This window comes from Panthera pardus, unplaced genomic scaffold (genome assembly GCF_024362965.1).
Source record: "Panthera pardus isolate Hobbes unplaced genomic scaffold, ASM2436296v1 HiC_scaffold_22, whole genome shotgun sequence".
Lineage (NCBI taxonomy): Eukaryota > Metazoa > Chordata > Mammalia > Carnivora > Felidae > Panthera > Panthera pardus.
In genome coordinates, this window is record NW_026526788.1 from 30,613,548 (window position 1) to 30,637,553 (window position 24,006).

A 24,006-nucleotide genomic window follows, 5' to 3' on the forward strand; every position below is an offset into this window, starting at 1 on the left:
AAACTTGTCTTTCGTATCATCTGTAACTATTTCTTCCTGTAACTAGGAAAAGAACTTCTGCTTTCCCACCTCCAACAAATGTCATGCTCAAACTCAGAACAAGCCAATACAAACAAATAAATAAAATGGAACAGGATAATAAGTTTAACTTTTTATTAAAACGCTTAGGATACAGATTGACCTTCTTTTGTAAATGACTGTTTTACTTTTCCTGAAATAGGACATATATGCACTCTGATAAAACAGAATGAAAAGTCTCAATTCATGGGAGTTCTTGTACAAAGCTCTGATCCTCACTGTTAGGAGACAAGCTCCTCACATCAGCTTCTTTTGCAACCTTATTAAAGGAACAGTGTTTTCTGTGGAGCAAGAAACAGACGGGTGCCAGTTGACTTTTCAATCTCCTCTTTCTCCAGTGGCCAAAATGCACCACTTTCACAAAGAGCTGCGCTGTGTAGAATCCATAGTTTTCTAGCTTGCTACAAAGTGATTAGGGACAAATAGGAAAAAAACAAGAAACAAGAAACAAGAAAACTAGCACTGCAATCATACTTCTCATGTCTCTGGATAAAGAAGTATGGGTTACCTTTAGCCAAAGGAAATTAAAAGTATGCATGTTAACGACCTAGTTCATTCACCATTAGCTAGATTTGTTCATTTAAGGCTTTCACCCCTTTCCGAACCAACGAATTTTGTCCTAACCCAGCTATGCTTGCTAATAAATGAAAGGCATGCTCTTCCCAGATTGATCCTTCATTGAGCCTCTGCACTGGGTACCCGGCAGTGGAAAAGTATGCTTTCCTAACAAGTCAGTGGTGAAGACTAACACTGAGAAATCCATTAAAGAACAATACTCTCCCCCCTGCAATTTGTTATCCACACTTTCCCTGCCTTCGCATTAGACACAAGATTCTACTGAATTTAGTTGAATCCTCTGCAAATAAGCATCATCATCACAATTTTCAATTCTGAGGAAACTTCTAATCTCTCATTAAAGGAAAAAATGAAGATATCCACCCATCTTAACAAAGGGTCTAATATTGGTTAAGATCATGAAAATCCCAATTTTACAGGTGACACCAAGAAAAAGGAATGCTATAAAAATAATCCTCACACTACTGGGGACACTGAGGCTTTTTATACTAAGGTCTTCCTGACAAGTGACGCTGGCTCAAAAAGAACACCACCACACAAAGTTAAGATTAGAGTTTCCGCAGCTTACTTCTGGAATGGAGAAAGGCAATTTCATACCAAAAAAAAAAAAAAAAAAAAAAAAAAAAAAAATCATCTAGCTACAGATGTTAACCTTTAAACACCAAAAAAACAGGTAATCGATAAAAAGAGCTCACGAACAGTCTAATAGAGACTAAATCCTGCAAGTGAAGATTTTAAAGCCCATTAAATAAATCTTTCCTGGATCCAAACAAATGATACAAATAACAGATTTTTTTAAGTTCTCAACTCACAGAATTAAGAGCCCTTCAGTGGCTAACTTTGTCCTCTGCGATTCACTGATGCAGAAAATTCTTCCCTAGAATCTGTGCAAAAGTAACAGACACACACCTGCGGTGTAGGGCAATTCGGGAGGTGTTCTTTTTAGGAGGCAAACGTCATTTCTTATAACTGAACATCAAACAGGTGTATGAAGAGAAATGAAGTTTCCCAACAGTATAAAAGCAAAGCAAAAGCAAAGACCGGCTGCGGTTTGCAACTCTGTAAGTAAAATAAGAAAATAACCGCTCTATAATTAACCCCTCCACAGTGAGCAACCTGCTGTACACGCCCCGACGAGGAAGGGGCCTGGCTGGCCACAGCGGACACCTCCTGCAACTGCCAGGCCCAAGTTCCGCCCTTTTCCACTTCTCTGAGCAGAAGGTGGTGCCCACCGCAACAAGGCAGGCAGAGACACGGGGCGGGGCGGGGGGGGGGGGGGGGGGGGCGGGGGCGGGGGGGGGGGGGGGGCTTCTCTCACTAACCTGTTATCTCAACACAAGTGAGTTCACCTGACTGAGCTCTGGCCTCCGACGTGTTTTGGTGCATAATTTTATGAAGTCTCTAAATGCCATTCACTAGATCACGAGGAGGAAAAAACAAAAAAAAAAAAAAAAAGAAGAATAGAAAACTCTGGACCAAGTAAATTCTGAACTCAAAAAGTGAAGAGGGACACCAATTACATTAACAACGCTTTCTTTAAAAAATAGAATCACTTTCTTTTGAAATCAACCACAGTGGTGAGACGTGTTTTTCTTTCAGGTGCCCCATGATGGCATACAGCTTTACCCAGCAGATCCTGCCAGCTTCCGAGTCCCGGGACGCTGACCTGCACTGGCATGTGGGGCAGCGTCACCTCCCAATAGTGTGGAGAAAGCACATGTCACCACTGGGCGATGAGAGGGCGGACAGAGACTCTTGGCTTCTCAACGCCACACACGGTTGAAGAGCTTTCCTTGTTCTATTAGAAAAGTTCATGAGGAAGCTGGGAATGGGATCAGTCCAGAGAAGTAAAACTCTTTTATTTTCACTGTCCAAACATCAGTCAATATACTGGGAGAGCCAGCGGAAGCCCTCGCCGTAGCCTTGCCTCTTGAGCACGCTGCACATGAACACTTCCATGGGGCGGGCATTCAGCTCCTTCAGGGTCACGTTCCCCTACGAGAGGCAAAACCGAGAAAAGCCTGTTAGCACCCCCATGGTGGAAGAGGCTGAAAGAGTGATCACAGGAATCACTTTCTCCATCCCTCAAAAACAGACCGAAGTAGGGATTCATGACAGAAATGCGGTCAAGGCCATACACATGACTTCCCCAGGGCTTCATGCTCTCAGGAGAAAATAAGCGGCACAGTCCTAGTCCCAGACTCTCTTCGTAAAGAGAACACACAGACATCTGGAAAGTTATGGCAGCAAACCAAGACAAAGGCCACTAGGTCCCACAGAACCAGCGTGTTCTCTGACGGACAGAAGTCCCCAAGACTGTTCAGAAATAAGGACATTATCAGGAACACAACCATTCAGAAATCTACACTGATGACAGGTTACGTCGAGAAAGTGAAGTCTTCTTTTACACGTAACACTCATGTAAAAGAGGGAAAACTAAATTAAATTAATTAAAGCAAGCGATACTGCTAACCAAAAAGAGACAAGACTAAGAAACCATGTAAGAAAGTCAGAAAGTTATCAGTGATCCCAAAACTGCAAGCTGAAAAAGCCAGAATTCCTGCTCAACTACCACTGATACGGATTTTTCTGACAAGCGCTTCTCTGCAACAGAGCTCTCCTACGTGGGGAGAGCACAGCCTACTGATCCGGAAGACTTGGCTTCTATTCCTCAACTCATCTTCAAAATGGGGACAACGATCCTACCTCTCTTAGCAAGGAACACTGGGGATAATCCAGTGCTGGGTTTCACTGCTTGGAAAGTGATATGAAAGAAAGATCACTCTTCTTCATAACCTGAAATCTCCAGTCAAAAACAAAACTGATTTCTGGTTAAGAAGGCCTCCTTCAAAAAAGATTTGAGGGGTGCCCGGGTGGCTCAGTCGGTTGAGCATCCAACTTCGGCTCAGGTCATGATTTCGCGATTCGTGAGTTTGAGCCCAGCATCAGGCCCTCTGCTGTCCGCGCAGAGCCCACTTCGGATCCTCTCTCCTCATCCCCTCCCTCTCCTTGGCTTACGCTCTCTCTCAAAAATAAACACTAAAACAAAACAAAAAAAAAAGATTTCTCTGAATTGGGTTTGAAAGGGAGTCAGAAAACTCTTAAATTCGTCAGTCTGCCTTTCCTACCCATTTCTTCATCCTCATAGACCTGAGGAAAATCTCATGAGAAAACTGAAAACACATTCTCCCGCCTTCAGAGTGATCACAAATCACTGACGGTAAAACAAACCCTAAGCCCAGTTAAACTTTTGAAAGACAAATAAAAAAAATCTAGATAGCAAAACATGTATGTTTCAAAAGCTGTGAGTTTCCTTTGTAATAGGTCCCCTGAAGATTTTTCTCTTACCTTTCCTGTGGTCTGTCCATAAAGCCCAAATATCTCACGCAGTTTTTCTTCACTGATGGCATCCGTTCTGTCGATCTTGTTACCCAAGATAAGGATTGGCACGTTGGATATTGTTTCATCAGTCATTAGAGCCTAAAGACAACGTAAGAGCTAGTTGAGGAATCTATGAATGCCCACCAGATAATGAAAGCAACTCTACCTTTCTCTTGTCTATAAAGCATCAAATGTGAAATGAAAATCTGATCATCTTTTACCTGAGCAATTAACAAAATCTTGATATGATACAACACTCTGAACATTAGGTAAGAAGCCCCTACACATTACTTTGACGTTTAAAAATCCCCTAAGAGCCTCCAAATAATTGCAACTTAAGGCTGGGTCTATTTACAAGGCAGGAGAACTTTCCCAGCCTTAACTCTCAGATCAGTCACCCAGCACAGACCACCCTCGGGCTATCCACTGCGCGGTCCTAGAAGACTGAGTGCTCTGGCCACAGGAAGTCCCCAAGTAGTCACCGAGTGCCCCATGTGTGCAAACTGTCTCTGCCACTGAGAGGGATACAAAAAGAAGGGGAAGACCTATCTGTGGCCTCAAGAAATCCTCACTCTATGTTCATCCATCTGTCAAAAAAGCAAGGCAAATGGATGACTAAGTGTCACAATGAACAGGGACAGAATATAAATACTGAAAGATATTCTGGGAAATCAAAGGCGAGGAAAATGATGGGCTTGAGGAAAGTCTTAGCGAGTCTTGAGGAACCCAAACTAAGCTCTGAAAGAGGGGGCAGGATTTGGATAGGTAGAAAAGAGGAGAATATAAGCAGTGGCTTTACAGTAGGAAAAGAATTCAGAAAGTCACAAGGAGCACTGCCTGCCTTTATGCTGACACACAGTAAACAGAATGGGAAGGCATGACTACCATTATGGTGCCAGGGTGAGAAGTTAGCTGCGATCGATCCTAAAGACCCCAAATCCAGAAGCTCCTGGATAGAACCTATGTGTAAAAACACAATGAATTCACAGAATCTGTGCTCAGGTAAGAGACAACAATCTAGCCTAAGATAGAAGCGTCCAAGGAGCAGTGCAGGCACTCTGGGGAAGGAAGATAAGAGGTTGCCCTCTAGATGAAAAGACAGATAAAAGAAAGGCCAGAGCTGGCAGAGATCTCAAGCCTGGGAATCCAGTGACCACTGACAGGAAAAGCTAGGAAAACAGGAGAGCCGAAGGGATAAAGGGGAACACACTTTGACCATCTTACGTTCCAGGAAATGTTAGACAAGATCAGAGTAAGGATGTCATTCATTCATTAAATACTAACCAGACGCCAACTGTAAGTCTGACGCTTTACTAGGTGCCAGGGTTTCACAAAGAAACAAGACTAGGTCCCTACTAAGTTCACAATCTGATGACAAGACCTACAAGAAAACCAGTATAGACCACAGACACTGATAAGGCGGCAAGACTTACCATCTCAGAGGTCAGGGAAGGCTTCCTAAAGAGATCATGGCTGAACTCTGAGATCTCTTAAAGGGTATTTTTTAATTTACCAGCAAAAGGGGGTGAGGTCAGATGAGAAAGCCAGGCAGGGACAGCCACTTGTGCATACTGAAGGAAGGACGAGTTGTTCTCTATTTTTGGAAGATAGTTCAAGGTAGGTAATAAAGAGAAAAGCAGCTGGAGAAATAAAACAGAGGAAAGATCAGGAGAGATCTTACATGCCATACAGATTTGTGGATTTTATCCCAAAAGTGAGAGAGCTATTGAAGGATGTTAAGTAGGCCAATGACAAGTCTGAAAAAGTTCCTTCTAGCATTACGGCATGTGACGGGGGCGGGGCAGTGAAATCTATAGTAATTCACAGGATCTAGACCATGTGTCCAGGTAGACAGTGGGGATGAGTTCCATTCCGGAAGACCAGAATTGGTAGGTAGAGTTGTCTAGCAGGTAGCGTCATGTATGAGGCTGGAGCTCAAGAGAGGTTTAAACAAGAGAAATCCATTTGGGAGCCACTGGTATGTGGGTGGCAGATGAAGGAATGGGAGTGACCTGGACCAGCCTGGGAGAAAGTACAGACCCTGGGGAACACCGAGATTTAAGGGCTAAGCAGGGGAATGGGTGCTCGTGAAAGAATCTGAGAAGTATTAGCCAGAGAAGGCACACCAAAACCAAGAACGTAAATGGGAGTTTGAAGAAAGCGAGAATACCAGCGCCAAGAGGTCGAGTCAGGGAAGGGATGCCCTACAGCGAGTCTACAGAGATGAGAGCTGTAGATTCAAGAAACACACTCACAAATAAAGGTGACAGGTTCACAGTGCCAGAAACAAGAACGCAGAGAGACAGTTACAAACCAAATAAAAAGAGGCACAGGGTGAAGCAGGAGGGATAACAAAAGCCACATGACAGGAACTGTCAAGTCAAGGAAATGCAGTGTTGAGGAGAGAGAAAACTTGAAGCGAGTCGATAGTACCAAATGCTGCCGGCGACCAAAACCGAACACCGAGGACAGCCTGTGATCACGTTGGCGAAGTCATTCGGTGCAAGGGTGGGCAGCCACAAGGTGAGGACCCAGATTAAAAAACATAAAGAACTTTAGTATCTCTCCTAAGGCTGCATTATGCCATCGCTTCATATACAGTGACCGCATGTGAAAGGAAAAGGGATTACTTATGTTGGGGCCACCGGCATAAACTGGGCGGTGTCCGAGCAAACCGGACACAGTCACCCTATGATAGATATCAACAAAGTTAACTGACTCAAGTTCGTGCTGAGTTTCCTCAGGACACTGAAAAGCAACGTCTTAGCTTTTAAAACACTCTCTTCCTGTAGCCAGGACTGTCATCAAATGTTAACTGGAATCACAAAGTATTGGCGCTACTGAGCTATATTTCTTAAACGAAATAGAGGCCAAGGGGCGCCTGGGTGGCTCAGTCGGTTGAGCGACCAACTCTCGGTTTCAGCTCAGGTTATGATCTCACGGTTCATGGAATCGAGCCTGCGTCGCACTCCACGCCAACAGCGAGAAGCCTGCGTGGGATCCTCTCTCTCTGCCCCTCCCACGAGTATGTGTGCACACACGTTCTCTCTCCCTCTAATAAATAAATAAACTTTAAAAAAAAAAAGAGAGAGAGAGAGAGAGACACAAGCCGAGAAAAGAAAGACTATAATCTTACATTCAGCTCAACTTTGGATTCCATGAGGCGAGGGTGATCTGCACAGTCCACCAGAAAGACAATCCCATTAATTGCTGGGAGATAATTTTTCCAAACCCGGCGTGCTGAAAGACAAAGTTTACAGCTGCATTGATAAAAAAAAAAAAAAAAAAAATACAGATTTTGAAAAATCTCTCCCTCTATATTTTTTTTTTGCCCGAAAATGGGCAAATCTTGGCTAGGTTTCAGTAACAGTCGACTCCATATGGATTCTCCACGTCCTAACCGGTATGAAATCAGAACCGAGGGTATACACTGACGGCCCATGAACTAAATCTGACTTTTTCCAAATTCAAAAGTCAAGGTATTCTGCCAAACTGTAACACCTGGCAATGCCGCACACATCCACCCACGCGTCAGTCATCGGCTGGAACTGAGGTGTGGCTGCCCCTTCAGACGATGTCTGGGCTCCAGTTTGGCAAAGCTTCCACCGCTCCCTACGGTCTGTCACCCAGTCACTTTTACTCAAATGACCTACCTTGCCCCCGAAGCTGTTTGCAACCTCTGAGTTAAACTCCTCAGGATGCCAATTACCTATCCACATACCTACAGTCTCAATTTAGTTCCCGACTAACCAATGCGTGCTTGTACTGACACACTCACCTGCTCTGTCCTCAGAAGCCTGGGTCTGACAGGTGGTTGAAGTTCCCAGGCAATTATCCCAGGGTCCCATGTTTAAAACCAGCATGCCTGGGGTTCCTGGGTGGCTCAGCTGGTTAAGTGTCTCCACTCTTGATTTCGGCTCAGGTCATGATCTTACGGTTCGTGAGTCAGAGCCCGCCATCGGGCTCTGTAGTATGGAGCCTGCTTGGGATTTTCTCCCTCTCTCTGCCCCTCCCCTACTCGCTTGAGCTCGTGCACTTACCCGCACTCTCCCTCTCTCTCAAGATAAATAAATAAACTTTAAACCAGGATGCCTTATAAATTTTATTTTTTTAAGCCATGAAGTGGTAAAGATTTGGGAAGCAATGCTTTAATTGTATTATAATTTCTAAGCCATTCATTTCTAGTACCTTCAATGGGATGAATATCATCTCTACATCAAAGAGTTAATATTGGTTAACTCCAGGGATGCCTGGGTGGCTCAGTCTGTTAGGCATCTGACTTCTCAGGTCAAGATCTCAGGTCCCAGGAGTTCGAGCCCCACATTGGGCTCTGTGCTGACAGCTCAGAGCTTGGAGCCTGCTTCGGATTCTATGTGTCACTCTCTCTCTCTGCCCCTCCCCTACTCACGCTATCTCTCGCTCTTAAATAAATATAAAAAAAAATTTTTTTAATATATTGGTTAACTCTGAAGAGTGGGATGGGGAAGGAGAGGCTGGGGAAATTTTCACCTTCCATATTCCTAAGTTGACTGTATACTGAATTTGTTACGCTGAGACTGGACTACTTTATTTTTTTAAAGTAACCTCTACACCCAACATGGGCCTCGAACTCATAACCCTGAGATCAAGAGTCACATGCTCTTCTGACTGAGCCAGCCAGGCACCCTGAGCCTGGACTACTTTTATACATTAAACATTCAAAGTTTTTTTAAAAAAGGAAATCTTCATATGTATAGCACTTTAGTAACTTCTGTAAAATGGTAACTAAGTTATTATGATAAGTATTTCTGTTAAATAAATTTTCCTCAAACAAAACAAAACTGTATAAAACACATTTCCCTTCTTTATCAAAACCTGAAAGCTAAACTTAACACACCAAATAACATAATTCTCAGTTCAGGTGCCTAAAAACTTCTACACCTGCATTCTCCAAATGGTCTCCGTTCATCTTATAATTATATTATCTGTGAATTTAAATCCTTTGAAAGCAGAAAAGTCACCACACGCCCATTTCTACCGCAATGAAAATAACACAAACTCATTATAGAAAAAAAGGATACGAGACCATCTGTATCTTCCATGAAACACACATACGCTAATGTTTCTGTATATATTCTTTCAATCTTTTTTCTGTACAGGTATTTTATGTGATAGTGATCATACTACATAAGATTCCGTGGGCTATGTATTTATTCATTTAAATATTAAATGAATAAAATAAATGTAATTCTATGTTAATGAAATGACAGAATACAAAATCATCTAGATCATTCCTTAGCCTTTTGATTAAAATTACCAAAATTTTAACCACTGGCTAAAGGGTGGCTCAAGGTGGTTGAGTATTCAACTCTTGATTTTGGCCCAGGTCACACATAATCCCAGGGCCATGCGTGGGCTGGAGCCCCATGTCTGGCTCCATGCTGAGCATGGAACCTGCTTAAGTTTCTCTCTTTCTCTCCCTCTCCTTCTGCTCCTCTCCCCCGCTCACGTGATCTCTAAAATTAAAATAAATGAATGAATGAATGAATGAATACATAACTTGGCTAAACCATTAAAATTGCCAATATTTTGGGTTTTTCTAACTACATTTTTAAAAAGCTATATTCGATTCAACCTAATGAATGCTCCAAAAGGAGACTTCTCAACTGAATTTAATAACAAATGAATAAATATGACAGAATTTCAATAGTTTCTTTTTTCTACTTTCCCAGAATATTTATTCCTACTTCTTAAATGTTTTTACTCCTACGCTTAGAGTCTTGTCAAATGCAAAGTGAGTGTCCACCAGAAAAATACCCCATTCTGTAGATTTCTAAAAACCACACAAGATATCTGATAGGAATCTAGGAACTAAATGAACACAGCCTGCATAAGGCACAAAGCACTAAGGGAACAAGAAGGTGGAAAGAAATGTCCTACCAACCACCCCAAGAGGACAGATTATACAAAATAGATCAGAATGGTCACAAGTAATCCCTGTATTATATTTGCAACTTTGGACAAATCTGAAATTACTTACAAAAAGTAACAATTTTCTACATACTTACACTCCACTGAATAAAGAAGAAAGACATGATTAAATCTGATATGTGAGTGATACTGTACTGGATCTTGTTCAAGAAGAAAAATGTTATAAAGGAGATTATGGACGCAATTGACAAAAAGAGAATTCTACACTACAGAGTAGATAAAAATAAAACTTCCTGGGTTTGATAACTTAAATGTTAATATGTATTACACAGAGAGGGAGACTAATAAGTCAGGGCAAAAGGTATAAAGGAGTAGAGTTCTCTGTATTTATACAACTTTTGACAAGTTTGGTATTACTTAATAAGTAAATAAAACGAGTTCATTTAAGTAATAAGATCTCAATCATAATTTAATCACAGCCTAAGAGGTAAAAATGACACGCTGCTTAAAAAAAAAAAAGAAAAAAAAAAAGGGAGGCATAAAAAGAACCAAAATGGTGACCCGTAAGTCAATACCATTCTTCCACTGAGTTGTCTTACCTTGCTCATGCCCACCAAGATCAAAAGTTGTAAAAGTCATTCCAGCAATTGTCAACTCTTCTGAGGCTGAAAAATTGTTAAAACAGAAAAAAAATAAACTTCATCCAACAAGGCTCAGCTACCAGTATTGTAAGCCAATACAAATGCAAAACCTAATGAAGCTTTTACTTTGTCAAGGATACAAGAGTGAAAATATTCTGAAATTATTCTAAAAAGCCAAGTTTTTTTCTCCAAAGTGTTTGCTGCTCCTTAGAAGTAGATATGGGAGGGGCACCTGGGTAGCTCAGTCAGTTAAGCTTCCGACTTCGGCTCAGGTCATGGTATCACAGTTCGTGAGTTCAAGCCCCGCAATGGGCTCTGTGCTGACAGCTCAGAGCCTGGAGCCTGCTTCAGATTCTGGGTCTCCCTCTCTCTCTGCCCCTCCCCCACTTGCACTCTGTCTCTACCTTTAAAAATAAATAAATATTAAAAGAAACTTTAAAAATAAGTAGATATGGGAAAGGTGTTGTTCCCTTACAGAACTAGTGAAAATAAATACTGACAAAGTTCCAGAGGTTGAGACTTAGAGGAGTATATGACCTGAGTGTGTCCTATAGGGAATTTTTTCAAATGAGCTGTCTTTCGGGACCTCTGTTAATACAAGAACTCCATCGACTGGGGATTCTTCCCCCAACCCTAACACTGTCCTTCAAATATCAAAAGGTCACCTGGTATTTTCAAACCTACTCGGATGTAGTGTTGGAACATGCTGGCCCAAGCGGTCATCTTTGAGCATGTGTAGAAGAGTGGTTTTGCCTGCATTGTCCAAACCCAAAAATACAAGTTTTCCAGATTTCTTGTAAAGCCCTAAAAAAGAAAAATATTTTTACATATGTTTGCTTTCTACATACCAAAGGCTGCTTGTATTTAGACTGTTGGAGGAAATGTACAAAGTTTGAAAGCTCTGATATATTTTAAGGAAATGGCTTTACCTAGGAACTGGAGCACACTGCTGAAGCCATTGTAGATCCACTCAAAGATGAAAGACATTATTAATGCTTCCTACCTGTATAAAATAGGAAAGCGGCAAACATTAGCTTTCTGAATGCTAGCACAGTTCCGGAGAAGTTAACTCTTATTCTGTAGCCCTGATGCATGTTTACAGTCCCATGTTTTCAGGCCCAAGAAAATAAAGGATTTTGCACCCTGGAGGGAAGTCTCTCGGGTCCTCAGAGCTGCACAAACTCCTGGTTTTCTAACAGTCTTTAATGTATGATGCTCCAAAGACTAGGAGTTACAGATAAACCTTCCTCTTTTACTGTATGACTTACTCCTCCAGGCAGCCGCTCGTTCACATTTCTCTAGATACATCGCTGCTGTCTACCCGTTAGCAACACCTCTAGGAAATCAGTCCCATCAATAATCTGGATCAAAATGTCACATCAATACACTAAGTAGAAAATGAGAATGCAAAGCACATTAACGTGAATGAAGAGCATATTAACCCTTCCTGGTAAACAGCTCTGAAAAACAAAGTCACCCAAATCCTATCGGCTGACATAATTTGTCCTGCTCCACTTAGCAATGTTATCTTTCTTTAACAACATTTATTGAACCTCTCTTGCAGGTATGTGTCTCAACTTACAAAAAGAGACAATATCACTATTTTGGAGAGTCATGAAGAAATAAGAGAATCCTTCCGTAATGTGAATAATCAAGACCTAACTCATTTTACAAATATGGATTTTCTTAAAATAAGAATACTCAAAACAAAAGATGACTCAAAGCTACTAAAAGGTCTAAATACACTGGTAATAAGTGGGGCGCCTGGGTGGCTCAGTTGAGCGTCTGACTTTGGCTCAGGTCGTGATCTCGCGGTTCGTGAGTTCGAGCCCCGTGTCGGGCTCTGTGCTGACAGCTCACAGCCTGGAGCCTGCTTCGGATTTGTGTCTCCCTCTCTCTCCACCCCACCCGTGCTTGTGCTCTGTCTCTCTCTGTCTTTCAAAAATGAATAAACATAAAAAAAAAATTAAAATACACTGGTAATAAGAGGACTTCTGAAAGAAATTAAAGAGGGTAAGTGGTGTTAAAGTTTCTCAGAGTCAGCATTTTCTGGTCACTGAACTTTTGCCTCAATACCTCAGACTTGGTGCAGAATAAAAGAAAGATCCCCCACTTTCACTCCTCTCTCCATCAGCAAGAGCATCTGAACACAAGGCTATACTAGATGTGACCAACTGCTATCAAATATAACTTTCATGAATTTTTGTTTCTTTAAAATAATAAGCAAAAATTCACTTTTGTTACTTTTACTAGTGACCTTAATAGGCTTATCCACAAAAACACACCTATATTCTTCAAAGAATGCTAGATTTTAAAAAAATTGAAAAATGAAGACAATATATGTTAATTTTCTTTTTTCTGTCCAATAACTGGGGTTTGTTTTTAAATCAAGCCTGATCTATAAACTTTAGGGATTGCTTAATGCTTATCTTCTATGACTCTTCTCATGGAAGGCCAAATGAAGCTTGGGAGTTTGGGTGAGGGTGAAGGCTAAGGCAAAAGCTTTTATATAAAGGTATTAAATAAGTTTTTTTGACCTTTTCAGTTACATTAAAATATACTTTGGCAGGGGCGACTGGGTGGCTCAGTCGGTTAAGCGGCCGACTTTGGCTCAGGTCATGATCTCGCGGTCCGTGAGTTCAAGCCCCATGTCGGGCTCTGTGCTGACAGCTCAGAGCCTGGAGCCTGTTTCAGATTCTGTGTCTCCCTCTCGCTGACCCTCCCCTGTTCATGCTCTGTCTCTCTCTGTCTCAAAAATAAATAAAAACGTTAAAAAAAAATTAAAAAAAAAATATATACTTTGGCAGAGACCAAATTTAGCATGTCAAATAATGTGTCTGGAAACTCAGTCTGCACTTTCGGAAGTCCAATGAGTTAACTATACTTACAAAGCTCCTGTTCTTAAGTTTCCACTGTAGGTAAGTAAAGGAACAACGTGCCTTTTCTCTGCAACCCCCCAAACCAGTCATCCTTCCCTACTTTTCTCAGTCTACCACTTGGGAGAAGCACGGCTCACCTTTACAGGGCACCTCTCATTAAGAGTACTCCCACTCTGATCACTCCTTTAAAACCCACAGTTACATATTCACTTGTACTACACTGGTTTGCAATCAATACTTTATGGACTCTCTTAAGTTTTACCACATCATTTTAGAATTATCCCCAATTCAATGACTTCTCCAAAGGTGACAAGGAGAAAACCCCACTTAAAGGAATTTTTCATGATAACTGAACTAGTCTGATTTTCCAATTCACCTTCCCTTGACATCCCTGCTTAGAAAGTCCTATAAGCCTTCCCTCCAAAATGATCTATGGAAAATGCTTGAAGAAACTCTTCAGGTGATGTTGAAAAATAATAAAAACCATTACTGGACCCAAAGAGTTGCACTATTTGGCCACCCAAAGTTAATGCAATGTCTTTGATGGCTCTTCCATCCATGAGATCTTGGGATTCGCACCCCTCATGAATAGTTTCACAGTTTTGCACAATGCCTGCACACACATCTCATTTCAACCTCACACAACACCTTACTGGGGAGGAGTCCTTAGCCTCAGACAAGGATGCTGACACTCCTAAGTCAGCTGACTTAACCAAAACTGCTCAACTAAAAGAAGTATCAGTGCCAAGACCAAAACCCTCCTTCTTAAATTCCAAAGCCAAAGCTCTTCTTGTTAATATCACATAAAATTCAAATCCAAATAACAAAACGGTTTTTAAAGGAACATTAAAACTTCCTTAACCCACGAGCTACACAGATGATAATCTTCTGAAGTTTTCTTCCTTACAACTTATCACACCTTCTGAATGGTATTTTAATAATGGTATTTTAACCATTCAAAAGGGCATTTTAATAACTGGCATTCTATTTCCTATCCTCGATCCACCCTACCACCTCACGGCATCTTATGGCAAATCAGAGTACTCTAAAATCTAAGAACTCCAAACTAACACAAAAGCACTGCCAGTGTATCCAAAACTGTGCAAATTTCAGGACTGATTGAAGTCAATAAAAGAGGAGCACTAGCCAATATATACACTACTTTCTATACATCCTCATTACTTCTTACACATACTCGTTACAACTTTGACACACCATTCCAGACAGATCTGGGGTAGCAAGCTTCTGGTTTTTTAGCTAAGAAACTATGCTTAGCTGCAGGGTAAATGTCAAAGGTCAGCTCCAAGGCAAAGCCCCGCAAGTCTTCTATCACGACCTAAGCAGATGGACTGAGGTAAAGGAGAAAACACAAGAGCAAGGGAGAAATTACAAGAGAGACAAGTGGGCTTCTGACCTCTAGGCTAGAATCATTAAAACATTAATCTATACCAAACGTGCATGAAGTCATTTGTCGACGCATTGAAGAGAGGGAGGAAAAGAGGAAGGTGGAAGAAGAAAATACAGGGTTCGACCCAAGACCTCAGATAAAACATAGCTGAAGGGTGGGGGGGCGCGCGCTGGACTAGGAGCCAAGAGATCCGGTTCGAATGTTCACTCTTGCTCTCTACGAGGCCTTGACCAACTCACTGCCTCGGCGAGCTTTATTATTCCCCAGGTTGCAAACCAAGGATAATCATCAAGGACTCCCACCCGCCTGACCAAGGGCTGTGAGGCTCATCCGAGACGAGATGTGAAATCGTTTCGCAAACAGGAGCTCACAGTACAGACAAGAAACCTGTTATCCCGCCCAGCCTCTTCGGGACCCTCGAAGGAATGCAGATCGACCCGATATCCCAGGGTCTGTCAGGAAACGGAGCAGACCGGCCAAGTCGGCCAGTCCCCACCCAGAACCAACCCCGCGGCCCCGCAGAACCGCCTGCGTGTCACTTCCCCCCCACCAACCCCGCCTGCGCCGGCCTCCGCCCCGACCCTCCCCGCCGTCCGCCCCAGCCCCTCCCGCTCCCCGGCTCCCTCCCTCGCAGCAGCCCCCAACTCACGGCCGAGGGGCTCCTCCGGCAGCAGCGGCGGCTTCGACCCTCCCTCACACCACACAGCCCAGCAGCAACCGAAACCGCCAGCTACTCGCCGGATATACGTAACACCCCCTCCCCCGGGACTTCCGGGCGCGTGCCTGCCCCGCCCCCTCGTAGCGTCACTGCGCTCTGCAACGCCGGGGCCGCCTACCGACCACTCGGGCTGAGGAGGGGCGGGCCTCAGAAGCGCCCAGCGATCCCAGGGGCGGGCTCGGCTTGGCCCCGCCCCCTCCCTTTTGGACGGCTGGACGCGCGAGACGTGGCAGCGCTGGGGCTCCGAGGGCGGGGCGGAGTCTGGAGTCTTCGCGGTGCGCCTAGACTCCCCCCCATCGCCGCTTCTAGTCCGACTGCTTTCGCAGGCGCTCGGGCAAAATCGGGAGCGGTGACCGACGGCTAGGTAGGTAGGTTCTCAGAGAGAAGAGTTGCCCGACCGCCCTCGACCTAGGGTGGATCCCAGAATGCCTTTGCTTTGAGTCGCAGTTCTGTTTTTAGAAGAACGGCGAATACGCATTGAGTGTTTATGTTCCAGGTCGTGCCCTCGTCGTATTTGACCCTGACAGCAGCCCTTATGAAGCAGATACTATTCTTATCCCCGTTTTGCAAATGAGAGAACCGAAGTTCAGTGTAGTCCAGTAACCAGACCCAAGTTCCTACGCTACGCAGTGGCAGAGCAGCACGTTGGCTCCTACTCTGCCGTCCTTCCCAAACTTTTTCTCATTTAATTCTGAAGCCCTACGGGATTGGTATTGTTATTCCAATTTTACAGACAGAAAAACTAAGTCAACTGACACGATGAATGATGTTTTTGGATAGTAAGACTCAGTACCATACATAAACCTCTCAGTTCTCCTTAAGTAAAATTATAAGTTGAACGTAATTCCGATAGAAGTACTAATAGGATAAATAGGTTATGTGGCTGCAGCAGATCACAAATATTCAAGCGGAAATCTATCAGAAAAACCTAGAAATTGAACTCCTAAGATAAGGGAAAAGATACAGCCAATGTGCATCTTCCCTTTTGGCTCAGAGTGTCATACTCTGCGAGGCATGAATAAATCATTTGGAAGCAGTGCTAAAAAAAAGAAGAGGGTCCCCCAGGCAACGGCTGTTGAAGCCCTTGTGCCAGCAAAACTTGCCTGTTGAAGCTTTTCATCACAGAAACGTGGTACCTTGGCTGGAGTTGGTGGTGACTTTCATTGAGAGATTGGCAAACCATCTTGAAACAATTAGAAATACCCCTCATGCAGAGGCACATCTGGAGAAAATGAACAAGGCTTTAGCAAAGAAGGCTCTTTTGATGACTGAGACAGAAGACCTGGCAGAGAATGTACTCAAGTGGCAAGAACAGCAAAAGGAAGTTTCCTCTTGTATCCACCCCCAAAATATTAGCTGAAGAAAGTTAGCTTCCAGCACATGATATTATAATGCCTCCTTTACCTTTTACGTCTACACTTGATCTTAGCCAAAAGGCCGAGAAGCGATTTTACCTTTTACTTCTAAAGTTCATGTCTAAACTATTAAGTCCAAGTGGTTACCAACTGTTTTTGCTTAATTATATGTAATCATGCGAAGTTCAGTCATAACATGGGCATTTCTAAGCTTTGCTGCTAGCAGTCCTGAAATAGTCCTCTTTATATTGAAGGACTAAGATTCTAAGTTTATCAAGTCCAAACTGAATTTGCCTTCATTTTTCATTTATTTTCATTCCACTTTTCAGTAAAGCTCGGGAAGATCAAATAGAACGATTACGATTTATTAACGTGAAGGCATCAGCCATATCTCAGGTAGCAGGCTTGATTATCTCTTTTCTTTTTAATGTTTTGTTTCTGAATTAGAAGAGTTTTCTTGAACCTGGAAGTACATTGACGGTTCCTGTGGGATTGTCACTGAAATTGTTGCAGAAAAGAACAACACAGCCAACCAGAGTGCTCTCCTTTGAAAGGCCTGCTTACCTTTTTGGTCCTCGGCTGCCATCTGGGAACTTAGATGTCAGCAAGGTTCCCTTCCCTCTCACTGGTAAGAGTTGCTCACTGTGACTAAGATGTTTGTTTGGTGTGCTTTGTGCTGAACATCTGTTTTCCTTTTGGGAGTCTAGAATGTTGGCACATGTTAGGAGGAAGGTACCTGTGTGACTGGCCCACGGTAATAACCCTGGGCGCTGCATCTCTCGTGAGCTCTCACGGAAGCCATTTCACACATGTCACAGCTCCATCGCTGGGGAAACTGAGCACATCCTGTGTGACAACACTGGCAGTGGACCCTGGAAGCTAGTGCCTGGTTTCCTCTGGGCTTTGCCCCATGCACCTTTTCCTTGTACTTTGTATGCTTTGCTGTAATAAGCTACAGCCGCGTGTACAACGATATGCCGAGTCCTGTGAATGCCCCCCACACGTCCTCAAACCCGGATGGGCGTGTCTTAGGGACCCTGACACACTAAGCAATTCCTGAGGATGTTCACTGGCAGCCTTAGGAATTGGCAAAGAAGAAAGGTGGAGCAGAGAAAAGAAAAGGGCACATTATGCAAAACTCTTAGAGGGTTACCTTACAAAATGCTCAGAATATTTTCCCTGTCTGAGATTATTGTGCATATAAAAGGGGGTGGTATACAGACACTTACTAATACTAAGCCTCAGGACGTATTAATTTGTACAAGTACTGTGATTATCCCTGACTTGTTTTCAGACTTCCGGTTCTCTCTTACTTTAAAACGTGTACGTCGGGGCGCCTGGTTGGCGCAGTCGGTTAAGCGTCCGACTTCAGCCAGGTCACGATCTCGCGGTCCGTGAGTTCGAGCCCCGCGTCAGGCTCTGGGCTGATGGCTCGGAGCCTGGAGCCTGTTTCCGATTCTGTGTCTCCCTCTCTCTCTGCCCCTCCCCCGTTCATGCTCTGTCTCTCTCTGTCCCAAAAATAAATAAAAAACGTTGAAAAAAAAAAAATTAAAAAAAAAAAAAAACGTGTACGTCGATCTTTGTATTCCTCACACTTCTTCACACAAGAAGCCCTCAACACAGTGGACGAGTATAGTTCGTAACGAAGCAGGATTGTTACCAAAAAAATATCCTGCCGAAACAAGCAGGAGAGATGCTTTGAAGCCTACGTTGGTGACTTTTGCAGATGGGGTATAGAGCAGTCATAGTGTCTCAAATGTGGCTCAACGTTGCTGAGACACTTAAGCAAAACTTTTGCTTGTGTTTCACCAGAAGTCTGTTCGAGCCCAGCCTTGCTTTCAGACATCTAACCCTGCACTTTGTTCTCCTGGTTTTCTATACTTATATGCCTGGTTGTTTTGTCTTTTGTTTTTGTCTTTTGTCTTTTATGTCTTTGTCAAAATTAAAAAATAAACCTGCAATTTCTCACTTAAAAAAAAAAAAAGATTGACAAAGTCAACTACAGAAAAATAGAAAAGTTTCATATGGCAAAACAGCACAGACACAAGAACGATGACACCATAAACTCAGCAGATGGCAAGTTGGGGGAAAATAGGCATAATTGCATCCCAAGTGAGAGATTAATACGAAAAAGACTAACTGTTGTTAGAAAATAGACAAAGAATAGTACCAGACAATTGGCAGGGAAATATAGATGGGTCTTTAAGGATGATAAATAATGGAGGTATAAGACATATTCTAGCGTATATAGATATGGGAAATAATAGAAGGTAAGACATTTAAAACTCACTGAAATGCTATTTTCAAAACCCATTAGATTGACAAAAGCGCACCTGTTTACTGGTGGCAAGGCTATTTTAAGACTCGTTGAGGAAGGCCCCACTAAGGCCATTGGGACAGAACCTGAGGACATGGCGGGGAGGGTGAAATGTTGCCAGGCTGATAGCAGAGGCCCTGAGGCAGGACTGTGCTCGGAAGGTTCCAGGAACAGCTGGGAGGCCAGTGTAGCTGGGCAAGGTAACAAGGGAAAGAACGGCGGGAGGTGAGGTGAGAGAATGTGTGGGGTAGGTAGTTAAGAGGGTTCTGAGCCTTCACCTTACCTGCAGGCTAACGAGGTAGCCCGGCACATTTTGGGGGTTACTGGCGGAGACACAGGCTTTCATTACCTCCAGCTTAGCAAGTAGTATGAGTTTCAGGTTTGTGTCTTCTCTGCTCGCCCCTGCTAGATCCTTGGGAGTTGATGAGAGAAACAAAGGCAAGAAAAATGCAGTTTAAAGTACATTCCCTTACAGCCTGCAGCCCTTTGATAGATGTCGGAGACCTGCAGCGTGTAACATTCGCCCAAACGTTTTCGGCCGCCTTCATGCTGTAATGTTTATGCTTCCTTAAAAACTACAAGCATCCTTATCTCGACAATAGCTAAATCTTTAGGGTCCTAGGAGACCCTCTTTCAGCTTCCAGAAATTCCTTGGACACTTATATTTATATACCTCCCCCCCCCCCCCATCCACAAACTTGAAAGTATATAATCAGTCGCTCCTCACAACCCCAGTGCAGCCCTTCCTGCCCACGGGGCCTGTCCCCGTGCTTTAATAAAATCACCTTTTTGCACCAAAGACGTCTCAAGGATTCTTTCTTGAGGACGTCTCAAGGATGTCTTTTGTGATTTGCTCACGAACCCTACTTCAAATGCCATCAGGGGTGACACGGAGCAGCCCACGTGGATGCTGCCCATATAGGGGGTTTGCATCACAGCCGAGGAACCCAGAGCTTAGAGAACCCAAATCTTGGTGGACGGCAAGCACACCCGCCTGACCTTTGACCTAGAGGGAGGCATTGTTACGCGGGATACTAAATCCGTCTCCTGCGGCGGTGGCGGGCTCGGACTCTGTCTTCCCAGGCTGTTCCTTGTATAAACACCTTGAAGAAGACAGTCCAAACAAAGGCAACAATAACTCTGCCCCAAGAAGGGGAGAATTGTCTCCCAAAAGGGGGCAAATCTTTAGAGCCTTGGAGGCCACGGTGGGGACTTTAGCTTTTATTGTGAGTGATCTGCAGAACCAGTGGAGGGTTTGAACAGAGGAATTTTATGTAATTGTCCCCCACTCTATTCTTACTCCCCAACACAGTCTCAACGGTAGGTAGACAGGACTCTGAAACTAGAACGGAGATTTTTTTTTTTTTTAACGTTTATTTATTTTTGAGACAGAGAGAGACAGAGCATGAACGGGGGAGGGTCACAGAGAGAGGGAGACACAGAACCTGAAACAGGCTCCAGGCTCTGAGCTGTCAGCACAGAGCCCGACGCGGGGCTCGAACTCACCGACCTCGAGATCGTGACCTGAGCCGAAGTCGGACGCTTAACCGACCAAGCCACCCAGGCGCCCCTAGAACGGAGTTGAAAAGCATCTGTGTTAGTCATGGTTCTCCAGAGAAACAGGACCAGTAGCATATATGTAGATACGTATATAAGAGGGAGTTTATTAGAGGAATTGGCGCACGTGGCTACGGAAGCCGAGATGTCCCAGATGTGCCATCTGCAGGCTTGAGAAGCAGGTGGTATGATTCCGTCCAAGCCCAAAGGCCTGAGCATCAGGCAGCTGCTGGTGTGTATGCCCTGGAGTCTGCTGGTGTATATGCTCCTAGAACCAGGAGCTCTGATATCTGAGTGTAGGAAAGGTGGATGTCCCAGCTCAAGAAGAGAGAAAGAGAATTTGCCCTACCTTTGCGTTTGTGACCCATTTGAATCCTCAAGGGACTGCGTGATGCCCACCCACATTGGTGAGGGCGGATCTCTTTACTCAAGTCTACTGAATCAAATGCTAATCTTTTCCAGAAATGCTCTCACAGACCCACCCAGAAAGATTCTCCTACCTACCGGGGCATCCCTTAGTTGGGTCAAGTTGACATGTAAAATTAACCTTCATGGCATCTGTTGGAACTGTCAACATGCGGGTCATAGGTGAGCCTGATAAACGCAGTTTGGGGGGAGTACCGAGTATGTGTGCTGGACTGGAATGGCCTTAGGAGAGACTGTGGAGAGGAGGAAATGGGGCAGTGACCCTGGACAATGTCGTTAGCAATGTGGCGGTGAAGGAGAGGAGAACCAAAAGAGGTGAACCAAAAAGTCATCGTTGATGAAAATCAATTATACCTTTCTGCTCGGTAGTAAAAGCTGGAATACCATCTATGTCAAGACTTAGAAATTCGTTCAACTCTTGAGAAGAATGTAAACATTGCACTTTTTGTCATCTGGAGGATTGCATATAATGTTGATTAGAAAAATTGTCCTGAAAAGCAATCTGTTTTAAAATTTAAAGAGAGGAAAGCGTTAAATTTTCCACGTTTCCCCTTTGACATAATCTAGAGTGCAATCAGGAAAAAAAAAAAAACTTACTTCTTCTTAAAGTAACTGTACATCTCCTAGTTTACAAAAGAGAGGGAAAGGGCATCTAACGTCAAGTCCTTTCCTGAAATACATTCTTATAAATATCTGTATGTCTGGATTCTAGTTTCCTTGCTCATAATAGTTATACAAACGTAAGTTTTTCCTTAGATTTCCTCATGGACAGGGAATCCATCCAAAACTGAAAGGGTTTTGGAGTCAGAAAAATCACTAAAAGAAAAGACAATTATTTTTTCTCTAAACCCCATGTCCTTCTGAACAGTATGTTACTTTCTTCGTCCCCTGTTACATTCCTGTAAGAGTTGAGGAACCTAATAAGCAAAAATGCCCCTTCCTCACTCTTTTCAAGATGACTCAGAAGAAAAAGGCAAATCAGAGCTCCCTGTGTCTTCAGCTCTCTAGGAAACTAGAGCAAGGCATATGCACTGTGACACTCGGGGAGATTTTCAAGCCATGTTTGTCCCATTTTTATTAGGAAACATGCCTTATCTTTGTACCAGTGATTTTATATAATATCATTTCATTCCAGTCAAATGTAGCAGTCTCAACAAGAAAACAAAAATGGGCAAAGGGCTTGAACAGACATTTCTCTAAAGATCTGTAAATGGCCAAAAACATGAAAAGGTGCCCAACGTCATTAACCATCAGATAAATGCAAATCAAACTGACGCAACATACTACCTCGCACCCATTTGGATCGCTAGACCCAAAAAACAAAGAAAAGAAAGAAAGAGGGAAAGAGAGAAAGGAAAGGAAGGGAGAGAGGAAGGAAGGTAGGAAGGAAGGAAGGAAGGGAGAAAACAAGAAAATAAGTGTTGGCAAGGACGTGGAGATACTGGAACTCTTGGGCACTATTGGTAGGAATGTACAATGGTGCAGCTGCTGTAGAAAACAGTATGGTGGTTGCTCAAAATGTTGAAAATAGATTTACCATCTGACTTAGGAATTCCACTTCTTCATTATGTATCCCAAAGGATTGAAAACAGGATCTGACAGAGATATTTGTACACCCATGTTCACAGGAGCATTATTCACAGCATCCAAGAGGTGAAAGTAACCCAGGTGTCCATCAACAGATAAATGAATAGACAAAATGTGATATATACACACAATGGATACTATTCAGCCTTAAAAGGGAAGGAAATCTGACACACGCCACAACATGAATGAACCTTAAGGACATGCTAATTGAAATAAGCCAGTCATGGGGCACCTGGGTGGCTCAGCCAGTTGAGCGTCCAACTCTTGATTTTGGCTCGGGTCATGATCTCGTGGTTCACGAGTTCAAACCCCTCATCGAGCTCTCTACTGTCAGTGCAGAACCTGCTTTAGATCCTCTGTCTCCCCCTCTCTCTGCCCCTCCCCAGCTGTGCACACATGCTCTCTCTCTCTCAAAAATAAGTAAAAACATTTTAAAAAATGGTTAATATAAATTCTTAAATGGTAAGATATGTGTATTTTATCACAATTTTAAAACGAATTAAGTTTTATTTATTTAAGCAATCTCTACACCCAGCGTGGGGCTCGAACTCATGATCCGGAGGTCAAGAGTTGCATGCTCCTCTGGTTGAGCCAGCCAGGTGCCCCTAAAAAATTTTTTTAATGCACATGTTTCACTTGAAACCTCCAGCATTTTCACAAATTTGAGTGTCATACGTGCACAGGGGCCATGCTAATTTTCCCTTACCATTCCAGTTTTAGTATATGTGCTGCCAAAGTCAGCACGGAACCTCCGGTGTTGTCAGCTTTCTGGGCCTGGTCCATTTGAGCATCTCCATTTTCTGCAGGGTTATTCCAATCCTCATCAGCACTGACTTTCCCTTTTTTCTCTTTGGGTCCCTTCACCCCCTTCTTTGCAGGGACCTTTCAAAATGTAGGCCCTGGCTTCAGAGGGGTAGGTTTAGAGTTGGAGGCATTAGTATGCATTCATATTTGGCTTAATATAGATGCAGATGGCTATACACGGAAATATTTATACCTATGAGTATTTATACAGGTTGTTTTACCCACATATTTTTCCTTGCCGCGTCCACTGAGAGGACCTAGAAGCAACTCAGTAGCAATGAGCACACCCACCACCCAGATTTTGGTTTCTAATACCATTCTCCAATGAAAGGAACCAAGGCTCTTTGAGACATGGCTGACTTTAGGGCT

The 24,006-nt window shown here is 43.4% G+C and overlaps 1 protein-coding gene, 1 non-coding gene and 1 pseudogene across 2 annotated transcripts; 1 reads left to right on the forward strand and 2 right to left on the reverse strand.

Moving 5' to 3' along the window:
- Positions 1–139: 139 nt before the first annotated feature.
- Positions 140–15,649, reverse strand: SAR1A (secretion associated Ras related GTPase 1A). The gene is made up of 7 exons (XM_019444423.2): positions 15,523–15,649; positions 11,516–11,589; positions 11,271–11,390; positions 10,545–10,610; positions 7,172–7,275; positions 4,003–4,134; positions 140–2,649 (listed from the first exon to the last, which is right to left on the reverse strand). Exons 2-7 carry the CDS (start codon positions 11,571–11,573, stop codon positions 2,533–2,535), a joined length of 597 nt encoding a protein of 198 aa, XP_019299968.1. The 5' UTR covers positions 11,574–11,589; positions 15,523–15,649; the 3' UTR covers positions 140–2,532.
- Positions 15,650–15,721: 72 nt separating this feature from the next.
- On the forward strand, positions 15,722–17,058 carry LOC109264246 (HAUS augmin-like complex subunit 2; annotated as a pseudogene).
- Positions 17,059–23,471: 6,413 nt separating this feature from the next.
- Positions 23,472–23,577, reverse strand: LOC128772584 (U6 spliceosomal RNA). The gene has a single exon (XR_008416761.1). It is a non-coding gene; the product is annotated as a U6 spliceosomal RNA (small nuclear RNA).
- Positions 23,578–24,006: the final 429 nt, after the last annotated feature.

Coding starts and splice junctions, on each gene's coding strand:
- SAR1A (XM_019444423.2), bottom strand. CDS start 11,573: ATGTCTTTCATCTTTGAGTGGATCTACAATGGCTTCAGCAGTGTGCTC. Junction 11,391..11,515: donor CAGTGTGCTCCAGTTCCTAG/GTAAAGCCATTT, acceptor TTTCTTTTTTAG/GGCTTTACAAGAAATCTGGA. Junction 2,650..4,002: donor ATGGACAGACCACAGGAAAG/GTAAGAGAAAAA, acceptor TGCCTCTCGTAG/GGGAACGTGACCCTGAAGGA.